This window comes from Daucus carota, chromosome 2 (genome assembly GCF_001625215.2).
Source record: "Daucus carota subsp. sativus chromosome 2, DH1 v3.0, whole genome shotgun sequence".
In the NCBI taxonomy this organism is placed as follows: Eukaryota; Viridiplantae; Streptophyta; class Magnoliopsida; order Apiales; family Apiaceae; genus Daucus; species Daucus carota.
Window position 1 is genome coordinate 897,302 of NC_030382.2, and position 12,965 is coordinate 910,266.

Consider the following 12,965-nt stretch of genomic DNA (forward strand, 5'->3'; position numbering starts at 1 on the left):
TTATTAAATAAACAGACTCGAATATTTATAAAATAGTCAGACAATTTAGCTAACTGAAATAGTCCGAGTTTAATAATGAAAATAAAATGTAATATAAGACGACCAAATTTTAATATATTTGGTACTTTGTTATTGGTACTTGTGATACTGCCCGGAAACGGGGTTTTGTTTTTTAAAAAATAGTTTAATTAAATAATGGATATATGGTTCAACGTTTCGTGATCATCAGAATACAAAGACAACAGAACAAGTATCACAAGCAAGAACGGAACATTAGGAAAAAAATTTGAAAAATAATTAGTATATCGTTTTCACTTGATGTTACTTTAATAAATAATAATAAATTTATAACTGAGTAGATTTAATGATTGAGTGCCATCCTGCATGCACATAAAGTGTACAAGCAAATTTTCGACCAATTATACAAGCTGAATCAATTAACTAAAGTTCCGTATCAGCCTGTGTTTTTGCGAAAGTATCCTAGTTTCTCAATTATTTATGCACACACAATTATTCATGTAGTGAAAAATCTTCTTCATATGGACCTATTTATAGGTCTTCATTGTTTGCTTCCTATGATTCACACCAAGTAACAATCTCTCTCTCCCTCTCCCTCTCTCTCTCATCTCTCCCTCCCATCTCTCTCAGAATTACAAGAGATGGAGGTGGAACAAAGTTCAAATGTGATTGCAAAGAGAGTGTGGAAAATAGTAAAGATAGTCTTGTACATGTTGAAGAAAAGCATAACCAAGAGCAAGCTACTAGTTGATCTCCAAATGATGATGAAAAGAGGCAAACTTGCTGGCAAAGCAATAAGCAACCTCATGATCTACAACCACTACGCCGCCTTCACTTGTCGATCCAACAATGATTTGTCGTTCATTTCGCCTCAAGAGTACGAATTCAGTTGCAGCAACACTCCATTTTACGCCTCGTATTTCACAAAACGAAAATCCCACCACCACCAAAACAGCATTGATGACATTAACCTAGCTCGAAAAGTATTCGAAATGCTCAACAATCATGAGAAGCCCGAGGCTTCACCCCTGGCATTGCCAGGGTTCGGACAAACCCCGATGGTTCGACAGCTGAGGATCACTGATTCACCATTTCCTATAAAAGAAGAAGATGATCCTCGAGTGGACAAGGCAGCCGAAGATTTTATCAAGAAGTTCTACAAAGAATTGAAGCAACAGAAGGGGACACCATCACCGTACAATATCTGGTCTAGATAACAATTTTGATGATATTTTCGAGTTCTTGTGATAATCATTAGGATATAATTTCTGTTACATGCATACATAATTGTGTTACAGCCTAATTCGAGAAGAAGTATTGTTTTGATAATGTGTTTTCTTGCGGTACTAATTTTCAGCAAATTACCGACTGCCCTTATTTTATAGCCAGGGGCTGCTCTCATACTTACGAGACCTTTAGTCAAAATCAGTCTTAGTTTTCATATAGAATACACATTTCATATATTATATATAAAAGTTTCGTAAATTTTGGACACACAATTGTTTAAATCAGACTGGATCACTCTGTTTATAGCTAGCATAATCATATGTTCTGTCTTCTATGTTTCAAGATTTCGAAATTACCAAGGCTTTTCGCTTTTTGAGAAATAAATATGAACAGATCATACCGTGTTTTCTGGTGCATATTTAATTTGCAGGCTACTTGTGGACGAGCAGAATACATGTAATTCTAATTTGCTATAGCTCTGTAATGCCTTTCAATTTCTCTTATGTATTTATACATGTGTGATTCTAGTTCTCCTACATTAATATCTCCGTCCATCCAGAACCTCTGTTTACCGTCTCAGATGTTTCTATTTACGACTGTGCAATAATTACCTCGAAAAAGTCTTGTGACCCTTAAATAATACTCCCTCCGTTTTAAATTAGATGTCCACTTTAAAAAAATCACATAGTTTAAGAAAAGTAGTTGTTCACAAATTAATTGCATTAAATGATCAAAATATGTGGAGTAAGATTAATCTAGAAAATATAAATAAGAGATATGTGGAGTAAAATTGACTTTGGAAATATGATTTTACATTGAAAGTTGAAATGGACAAGTAATTTGAAACAAATTTTTTTTTTGAAAGTGAACATGTAAATTGAGACGGAGGGAGTAAGTAACTTTTTTTTTTTACTAATTATTCATAATCAGGCTCGCGCTCACTAACATTACTCTCAGACTAGCCGAGATTAAGCCTTAGTTAACCCCTGGTTCCGTCATTGCCAAAAACTACCTCGACTACTCATGTTACAGAACTCTGTCGAATTTGATTTTTCGATACTCAACTAATTTGATCAAAAGCGAAGACTAATGAGTAATGATTAAGCGAGCCGTTAATTAGACAGAGATAATCTCTCTTCTAAGTATTAATCATGAAAGGTGTTGTGGGCACAGGGAGATAAGTTAGTAGCGTTGGGTTTCCCTTTCAAAGATGGTGGGTTGAGAGCTTTGGAGTTATTAAGAATTTGGAGACTTTTTTAGTATTGTATGAATATGTGATCTTCTTTTTCTTTTGTTTTCTAGTGGTTTAGCTTTACTCGGTTGTTCAATGGTCAATGTCATACATGCACAACTTGTTTCCTGTTTTTCTTTTGAATCCTCTGGATCGCTACTGACATGTCTTGAAACCTCAGCTGCGTCTTGTGGATCTGTAATATTCGGGATATTTTTGGTATAGTGCTACCTCCGTCTCAAAAAGATGGAACTGTTTTGACTTTAATGAAGACTAAGAAAAAGGTAGTAAAAAAAATTGAATTAGTTGAAAAGTTGATAAAGTGATGGGACCTATCAAAATTTTAATAATAGATTTGAGATAGTTGAGAAAAGTAGTAGGTGTAATAGTGTTTATATTATTATAGAATAGAGATAGAGGAAGAAGTAGTGGGTGTAATAATGAAAAGTAGTGTTAAAAAATAATAAGTGTAATAGGTTTTTTCTTTTTGGGACGTCCCAAAAAGGAATGAGTGTCAATTAAAATGGGACCGAGGGAGTATAAAATTCTGCTTATCAGAAAGTAAAACCAAAAGTTACCGTAATAAGAAGATAGAGGTTAAAAGGTTAATTAGCAAAGTGTGAGTAGTTGAAGGTTGTGTTTTTTTGTCAAAATAGAAAATGATCGACCTGAAATATGAATATATAGTCAATGTTGTATTATTACTCAGCCAGTAATGTCTTTTGAAAGAGATTTCTACCATCCCAAGAGAATGATGGAGCTGAACTATGAAATATCGGCCATCATTTTATCAAAAGTTGATTACAAGTTAGAAATAAATAGAAAATATATTTACGGCCCTCTCTAGCCTCTCTCTTAACTTTAATTCTTTCTAACCTCTCTCTTGTCGTAGCCGCTTGGGGCTTCAATCGGTTTTCACCGGTGAAAAACCCGAATCACTTCATTGCTTTGTTTTTCTTCCTAGTTTCTGAATAATACATCTTCTCAGTAAATTTAGATCTAAAACCATCACAGATTTCGCTGTCTCTCTTCCAAGCGGGTGACTGACTGATTTCTCTTGTTTTTGTGGTTTTGTTCCGGATCTATTCTTGAGAGAATTCTTAGATCTAAAACCATCGGAGATTTTGTTGTCTTTTTTTTTTGTTTCAAGCGGGTGGATTTTCAATCCGATTTCTCTTGTTTCTGTGGTTCTGCTTCAGATCTAAGGTTGTTTTCTCTTCCTGGTGAGAGTTTTGTTCTTCGCTTCTTAATTGTAAGCAGGGTCTTGATTTGGTGATGAAAGTTTGTATGGAATCGCCGTTTTGGTCGATAGCTCAAACGATACTTCTGTCAGGGCATGATGAAGAGGGTACTAGTAATTCAACGAGGATGCATGAAGCGGGTACTTGTATTTGTATATACATTTTATTCAAAATATCGTTTAATTGTCTCTTTATGAGAACAGGCGATTGCAAATTACTATTTTTTCGACTCGATCATTCGTGTAAATGCCGTATGACTTTTTATTATTAGATTAACACCTATATTTCAAAATAAGTTAGAAATAAATAAGTTAATAAAATGTTTGGAAAAAACGTAACAACTCCGAGAGAGAATCTAGCATTCGCAACTAAGTGTTTTTACATATTTACACAAACAGGTCAAGAAAAACAGAATTCAGAAAACACAAAGGCGCTTTGTTCCCAGTTTTGCAAAATGCTTAATTAAGCGAGCATTACGTGTATATATAGAATAATAGCCACCCCAATTAAACGGTTTTTGTTTTGCTTCGTAAGTCAAGAAACAGGAGAAAGAATTCAAGAAGACGCACCATGAACATGATTAAACCTTGCTTCAACATGAAGGAAGCATCGGCGTCCTCATCGATTCTCGCAAGCATCAAACTAAAGGAGGAAGACAAAGTTGTACTGATAACTAGATCTAAGGATTAGAGAATGTGGGGGACATTTCTTACAACTAATCAATGTGTGTACTAAGCTTCTCGCATAAGCAAGTTAAAATTTTAAAGTAATTAAAATTAACAAATTTTAAATTTTCTCGAAAATCATTATATAAATTATAATTCTAGCTGGAATTTTTCGAATGAGGTGCAAGTGCAGTAGCATGATGATACAAACGCGGCTCCATCTGCTAACTATAGTAGCTTACATTTTATATTTCAAGCATCAAGAACTCAAGATAATTATGTCCATGATAAAATGAAGTCGTATTTTTGATTGACGGAGTTTGTATATTATACCTAAATGACAAATGGCTGAAGGCAGTTCTAAGATTATCTCGTTCATTAGAGGTTGCAGAGAGAAAACAAAGCTAAGCTGCTCGCACTACTATATTTTTTGACATTTTGTAACACCAAAATTGTAACGGTGTTCATAAACAAGTGTCTATTGTAACGGTGTGTACATATTTAACAAAAAATAAAACATATTGTAACGGTAGAATTTAAGGTGTTACATTTGCTTCAATTTATTATTGTATATACAAATTTAATGTAACGAGACATATCTATTTGTAATTGATTTTATTTATTGAAAATGGTGTAAAATTAATATACTCCCTCCGTCCCAAAATACTTATCACATTTCTATTTTTGTTGGTAAAATTGACTAAGTTTTGACCAAAGATTATAATTTAATCACTCATTATTTTAAAAAACTTAAAATTACATCTTAAAGTAGATTAAAAGTTATTTCCGGTGACATATTTTTTTTTTTATTTTGTCAATTGATAATATATTAATAAATTTCAGTCAAACTTTAGTTAATTTGACTGGCACAAAACCAAATGTGACAAGTATTTTGAGACGGAGGGAGTATTAAAAAAGGATCCCAAGATACACAAGAGTTTCACTTTTTCATTTATAAAATTTACCGCTAAAAAATTTTGGGCGGCGGGTTAAATTTTTTCAGTGAGCGGGCTTGCTTTTCATCTTCCAAAATTGTGTTTTGATACTAGCGGGCTGGTCATATTTTCTATCTTTCTCATTTCTTACTTCTGTTCTTGCCGAACTTCACAAAAACCTAAATTGTCACATCTGAAAACCTCCCCACAAAATCCCATCTGAAAACACATCTTCAGCCTAATCGAAGCTTACAAGGTGATTTTTTTGTCATATTTGTCTTTTATCTTCTGCGAATCTCTTGTTTTATTGGATTTTTTACTAAACTGGGTTTGTGCTAATTAACTAATGTTGCTGTTATTTGCCTTTAATCCAAGTAGTTTGTTTGCTCGATTGATATATGCTTCCTTTATTTTCTACGCTTCCTTTGTTTATAGTTCAATTTCTTTTGAATTTTTAGGTTTAATTAAATCTTTAATTTTTGTTATCAATGAATTATTTTGGGGTTTGGATTGTAATGTCAAATAATCACATATCCATACAAGGGTTTAATCACTTAAATTCATGATAATATTTTTGAGATTAGTTTCATGATTTAAAAGAGTTGTTAGTTTTAAATTTTTGTTTTAGTACAGGGAACCTTTTAATTTGCAAGTTAGATTTTAGTGCCGGTACTTGCTCATGTATTAGGGTAGATGCTCATGTATTATAAGTTGCTGACTGTTATATTTTTATGTATTTCATATTGTTTTGTTTTTATATTTTGCTTTTGAAACCATGTATTAGCATCAGTTCCTACTTTAGGTTATGGATAATGGAAAAAGAGATTGGTGGAATTTTCCTAAATGGTCTGATGACTATGAGAATGGAGTCGATGAGTATCTGGACAGAACATTCGCAACTGAGGCACATGGAGATCAAATTTGTTGTCCATGCAGTAAGTGCTTGTACCGCTACTGGTATCACAGATATGCAGTGCGGGATCATATCATTTGCAAGGGTTTTGTGCCGAGATTAGAGAAACACTCAGAGTCAAACACCAACTTTGAAAATCCTATCAACGAGAATGATAATCAGTTTGAGTTTCAGTTCTTTGATGATATAAATGGCTTATTGGATGACACATTAAAAGCAGGCGCTATGATAAGTGGATTTTATATCCACTTGGAAGCTTTCGTTTTGACTTAAATGGATGATCTGGCCTCAAGATTTTGATGTTTTTGATATGTTTTAGTATGATGTTGTGTAGGTTTCTTTGGAGGAGAACGAAGAGGAGATTCATAGCTTTCATTGAAAAAAAACGGCAAAGCAATCGGATGCGCGATTCAAGAGTTATGGACAAAGAAGTGGGCTGCTGAATTGGGGCACCCGCCCAAAATCTAGCGCACCCGCCCCAAATCTGGCGCACCCGCACCAAACTGGCAGCGAATTTAAGCCCGTTTGCCCGTTTCTGATCCGTTTCAAGGCCCGATCGCTGGGGAAGTTTAAGAAAGGCTTGGGGGGACTAAAGTAATAACCTAGAAACATTCTAAGGAGCACGTGACGGCTACGGAGAAGATCAAGAATGAATTTCATAGCTTTTACTTTTGTAATTCTTCGAAGTAGGCGTAACTTTGGATGCTCGTTTCGGATTTGTTTCTTAACTCTTGTTCTAGTACTTTGATTTTGTTTTTCCTATTCAGTACCATGTTTACATTCGAACCCATGATGATGAGAAGTTCGATTATGAACTAATCATTGTCATGGGATTTTAGCGGATTTATCGATGAATTTCAGTAGTTAAATTGCCTTGTTCATATGTGATGGTTTAATTTCCTCGTATTGGTTGTGCTTATTCGTCTTGGATGCGTAGCTAACATCTAAGATTGCTTGTTAATCTTTATTGAAGCGACAGTGAATATATTGATTTAGAACTTGCCATGCGAGCATAGGTTTCGTGTTCGATAACATGACTTGTGATGTGATTTTACCCATCTTGCATCGCCCTATGTAATCTTGATAGATAACTTGCTCTTCAACCGTTATGTTTTCAAATTCTATAGACATATAGGGTCTAAGCATAATTGGTGTCTGTTTACATTCTATCTTAATTGTGGATGTGTAGCAGTATGGTGCACGTATAACGACAGTTAGCGTGTATCAGTCTCGTGTTATCTGATTAGTTATAAACCATTACAATCGAATAAGGTAGAACTCTGAATGAAGTTGTTAATGACGCTAGAATCCCATGTTTTATTCTCATTAGTAAATCGTTATTCTCTTAGTTGATAATTCTTAGTTTCATAATTCGAATAGAATTAGTTAAGTAGAAAAGCAAACCCAATTTGATATTTGTCTAAGCATTGAATAATAATCATACATTGGTGCATAAGTGCATATTTCTGAATACACCAGTCTCTGTGGGAACGAACTGAAATTGATTCTATACTACTTGTGACCACGTACGCTTGCGTGATTTTGTGCGAACAAGTTTTTGGCGCCGCTGTCGGGGACTCGGTGTTATATTTTAGTTTATGTGCTTGTCATTAGTGGTCGTTAAAGTTCAGTGACTTAGATTCTTTTCTCACTTTAGTTCGTTGTGTGTGTTTTAGGTACTTGAGAGACGTGTATGCGAACACGTTCTCAGGCTCGTAAAGAAGCATTGGTTAAGGAAGAAACAGCAGTGAGTATTACAATGGATGATCAACCACCAGCAGTTAATGATACTAAGGCTCTTAAGGCTTTCTCTGAGCCGAAAATCAATGACATCCAGTCGAGCATTGTCAGGCCAGCGATTCAGGCCAACACTTACGAAATCAAACCTAGCACTATTCAGATGGTGCAGAACTCAGTGTAATTTGGGGGTTGTCCGACAGAGGATCCTAATATGCATATTCGAGACTTCATTGAGATTTGTGACACTTTCAAGTTCAATGGTGTTACGGAAGATGCCATCAAATTGAGGCTGTTCCCGTTTTCTCTGAGGGATAAAGCTAAGGGATGGTTGCATTCTCTTCCTGCAGGATCTATTACGACATGGGAGGATCTGGCTCAAAAATTTCTTTCTAAGTTCTTCCCTATGGCCAAAACAGCTGCAATGAGGAATGCTATCACTCAATTCTCTCAGTTATCTGGAGAAACTCTTTGTGAAGCATGGGAACGCTACAAGGAGATGCTTCGAAAGTGCCCACATCATGGGATGCCTGACTGGATGGTTATCAATTGCTTCTATAATGGCTTGGATCCTCAAACGAGACCAATGTTAGATGCAGCATCAGGTGGAGCTCTATTGACTAAGAGCTATGAGGAGGCTTATGAGTTGATCGAGATGATGGCTGCAAATGAATATCAGAATCCTACTCAGCGTCTTCATCAGGGCAAAGTAGCAGGGATTCTGGATGTTGATGCTACTACAGCCTTGACTGCGCAAATCATGGCTCTTACTATGAAGATGGATTCTTTGGTAAACTTGGGGATTCAACAGCCACCTTCAGTTTGTGAGCTTTGTGCGGGTACACATTCCACTGATCAGTGTGCCATATCTAGCGAGTCAGCTCAGTTTGTGAGCAATTTTCAGCGATCTCAGCAGCCAGCTCCGGCTACTTATCACCCGAATAATCGAAATCATCCGAATTTCAGCTGGAGCAATAATCAGAACTTCATGCCCCAACAGCAACAACAGTTTCAGCAGCAAGGAGCTAGACCTTTCAACCCTTCTGGTTTTCAACATCAGTTTGCACCGAAGCAGCAATTCCATCCACCTGGATTCCAGCAACAAAATCATGGGGTGGCTGGACAGTCTTCCAACGAGAGATCTGAATGGGAAGAGATGAAATTAATGATTAAAAGCCAAGCGGTGTCAATTAAAACTTTGGAAAATCAGATTGGGCAGATTGCTAACGCGTTGATAAACAGACCACAAGGAACGCTTCCTAGTGATACCGAGGCCAATCCGGGTAAGAAAGAGATGAAGGAACAGGTACAGGCTGTCACCTTAAGGTCCGGAAAGGTTACGAAGGAAAAAGAATCAGCAACAGAGCATAACAAGGAAGAGGGTGATCAACAGGTTGAAACACCCGTGCTCTCATCTAAGTCAGATAGTGGAAAAACTGTTGTTGAAGCTGACAAGAATAAAATCAACGAGGAAGCAAGCAAGGATTCAGCCGAGAAATCTAGCCCGAAAGCTGATATTGGGGTCAAGCAAGTATATCCACCTCCACCTTTTCCGAAGAGACTTCAGAAGCATAAGCTCGATAAGCAATTCGCTAAATTTTTAGAAGTTTTCAAGAAACTACAAATCAACATACCTTTCGCGGAGGCTCTAGAACAAATGCCGAGTTATGCTAAGTTCATGAAAGGTATTCTATCTCGGAAACTCAAACTTGAGGACTTGGAGACTGTGGCTCTGACCGAGGAGTGTAGTGCTGTGTTGCAGCAGAAATTGCCTCCGAAGCTGAAAGATCCGGGAAGTTTCACAATCCCGTGTACTATTGGGCAATTGTCATTCGACAAATGTTTATGTGATTTGGGAGCTAGCATCAATCTGATGCCTTTGTCTATTTTCATGCAACTTGGTCTTCCGGAGCTGAAACCTACTAATATGTCTTTGCAACTGGCTGATCGTTCGATTACATATCCAAGGGGGATAGTTGAAGATGTGTTGGTCAAGGTGGATAAGCTAATCTTCCCGGCTGATTTTGTCATTCTCGACTTTGAGGAAGATAAGAAGATTCCCATCATCTTGGGGAGACCATTCCTTGCAACAGGGCGGACTTTGATTGATGTTCAAAAGGGTGAACTCACAATGAGAGTTCAAGATCAGATGGTCACTTTCAACGTGTTCAATGCCATAAAACTTCCATCAGATGAGGAGGAATGCTTTAAAGTGGATATGCTCGAAGCTGCAGCTCATTCGGAAATCGATAACAGGCTGAAAACTGACATCTTGGAAAGGGTTCTATCAGGTGACTCAGATTTCGGAGATGAGGAGGAAGAAGAGCACCTTCAATACTTAAATGCTTCTCCTTGGAGAAGACGGATGGATCCTCCAATTGAATCTCTTGGGTTATCGGAGTTGAAGGACTCTCATGAAAAGCTGAAACCATCTATTGTCGAAGCTCCTAAACTCGAGCTTAAGCAACTTCCCGAACACCTAAGGTTGTTAGGTCCAGATATGATTGTAGAAGGGGGGGGTTGAATACAATCAGTACCAAATCGTCGCGGAAGTGAATCTGATTGAATATGATTTGTTAATCAGATTATAATTAATTAATATAACAATGTTTGAAGTCGTTATATAATTAATATGGTTCAGTTTTAATGTCCACTAAAGTTCGTAGAATAAATTCGACAGGGTATATTCTAGATTTAGTGATTAAAACAACCGGGTTATCAAAGCACAGAAAACTGTGGATATAACGAACAAGCAAGTTACTAACAACTTGAAAGCTTTACAAATGCTTTGAATACAAAGTGAATGAACACTTTCAAATGAAGAAACCAAGCCATATTTATAGGCAAGGCTTTGTACATGCAAGACAATCACTAGACAAGACAATTACAAGCTAGCAAAGACAATTACAAGAAGGGTAAGACAATCTAGGCTTGGGCAAGACAATAAGGGGCAAGGGAAGACAATCTCAGATTGTCTACCAAGCTTCAACCAAGTCAGTAAGACAATCAAAAGGGAAGGGAAGACAATTCCTTTGTCAGAAAGACAAACACTACAAACGGCAAGACAATGGAGGATTGTCTTGCACACCTTAAGCATTCGGCAAGACAAGACAAACAGATTGTCTTGCTGGAAGTGTGTCTCTCGGCAAGACAAGACAAACAGATTGTCTTGCAGACTTACACATGCCTTCGGCAAGACAATCTTCAAGGATTGTCTTGCACACCATTGAAATGAATCGGCAAGACAATTAGAGATTGTCTTGCTGATTCAATCAAGGCTAATGCAGACAATGAAGAATTGTCTTGGAAGCATGATGAATCCACTCGGCAAGACAATCCAGAATTGTCTTGCTGAGGTGATTTTTGTGATTAAATAAAGAAATAAAATGGTATATTAAAATAGAAAATTATTCACTTAATTAATTTAATCATATAAATTCATAAATTAAATTAATTCGAGAGTGAATTAATTTAATAAATAAATTACATAATTAATATAATTATTTGAGAAGTGAAATAATAGTCTATTAAAATATTTAATCACACAATCTTCAGTAGAACAACTTCCGGTCTTCTTTAAACTTGAATAATTTCTTCTTGATTTGTCGAACGAGCGAACTACCACTTCTGCTTGACTTCAAATATTTAATTTGGATAACTGATACATAGATGTACTGTCTGGTTCATCTGTATCTAGTTAAATCAAATATTCTTCGTCAAATAAACAATAAGAATTTGGTTAGTTCGTCGAGTCTTCGTCTTGTACGTACATCTTCATTAAATGGAATCTTCTGATGAAATAAAGTATAGAAACTTTATGTCTTCTGAATTCCTGGACGTGCCACAAAAGATTATTTGTGCACTGAGGCTTGAACATATTAATGAACTTCTTTCAGTGGCGTGCAGCAGCATCCTGGAACTTATCTGACATATGATTTCCATAAATCATTTGACGTTCTTCGTACTGATTCCGATGACTTGCTATTTACTGAGCTTTCTTATCTGAGTTGAGTTGTACCTCTTTAAATACAAATAGGCTGAACATATGCCTTTCAATCTCCCCCTATTTGTTTGTTAACATAACATGCAAATTTCCTAGAGGATAACTCAACTAACAGATAAGACAAAGATTTAAACAATAGAATGTAAATAGCAAAAGTTTATGGCTTGCATTAAACATTAAACCATGATCACAAATAGATTACAAAAGGATGTTCCTTGAACATATCTAACAAATATCCTAATCAATCTATTCACTCAGAATGAGTGACTTCTCCTTCTTCAGCATCAGAATAGTGAATAATTGGAGTAGAAGGCTCATTCTGAGTAGGCTCTTCAGCTGCAGTGGATTCTCCACGCTTCTTTCTTTCACGAGCCAGAGCTAGCTGGTGAAGAACTTCCAGATCCACAGGGTCTTCACGGAAGTCAGATGGCTGAGATTTTGTTACACCCTTCATCCTCCGAAAGTATTGAGAAATGTTTCTTCGAGTGCAGTAGGATGAGATTACATCATCAGCATCAGACTTGGCTTTAGATGCGAAGCCCTTGGTCCTTAGTAAGGTGGATGCTAGAGCCAGACGTTTGGCAGGGTACTTTGGCAAAGCCTCTTCATTTAAATAGACAGTGCAGAGGATTTCCAAGTGAACAAACTTGACACAGTAAGGGTTCTTAACAACCTGAGGACTGTTGAAAACAGCACAATCCAACAGTTTGTCACGAAGAAGTTCATTCAAGTTTGAGCAACGCTTGACTTTGTTGCGAAGTACCCAGAGCTCAGATACGGAGAATGATTTGAGAAATTCGACAGATAGTCTGAATGAACCATTTCTCCGTGTGTAGACAATCAGCTCCCATTCTTCTAGCAGTCCCCTAACAGCAGTAGTTACATATTCCAGTTCTAAGGCAAAGGCATGCATAAACACATCCTCATCAGGGTTCACCTCTCGAAGGTCATATATCAGAGATAAGAACTTCTTATCATCGAAAGTTTCCCTTTGA

The 12,965-nt window shown here is 36.6% G+C and overlaps 2 protein-coding genes, 1 long non-coding RNA gene and 1 other non-coding gene across 4 annotated transcripts; 3 read left to right on the plus strand and 1 right to left on the minus strand.

The window, feature by feature from the left end:
• The first annotated feature begins 458 nt into the window (after positions 1 to 458).
• Positions 459 to 1,347, plus strand: LOC108192662 (uncharacterized). The gene has a single exon (XM_017373150.2). The coding sequence runs from the start codon at positions 660 to 662 to the stop codon at positions 1,233 to 1,235; it is 576 nt and encodes a 191-aa protein (XP_017228639.1). The 5' UTR covers positions 459 to 659; the 3' UTR covers positions 1,236 to 1,347.
• A 4,018-nt stretch (positions 1,348 to 5,365) lies between these two features.
• On the plus strand, positions 5,366 to 7,126 carry LOC135150085 (uncharacterized). The gene is made up of 2 exons (XR_010288395.1): positions 5,366 to 5,573; positions 6,565 to 7,126. It is a non-coding gene; the product is annotated as an uncharacterized LOC135150085 (long non-coding RNA).
• A 1,262-nt stretch (positions 7,127 to 8,388) lies between these two features.
• On the minus strand, positions 8,389 to 8,495 carry LOC135150959 (small nucleolar RNA R71). The gene has a single exon (XR_010289419.1). It is a non-coding gene; the product is annotated as a small nucleolar RNA R71 (small nucleolar RNA).
• A 766-nt stretch (positions 8,496 to 9,261) lies between these two features.
• LOC135150149 (uncharacterized) lies at positions 9,262 to 10,491 on the plus strand. Its single transcript, XM_064086293.1, has 2 exons — positions 9,262 to 9,720; positions 9,880 to 10,491. Exons 1-2 carry the CDS (start codon positions 9,262 to 9,264, stop codon positions 10,489 to 10,491), a joined length of 1,071 nt encoding a protein of 356 aa, XP_063942363.1.
• Positions 10,492 to 12,965: the final 2,474 nt, after the last annotated feature.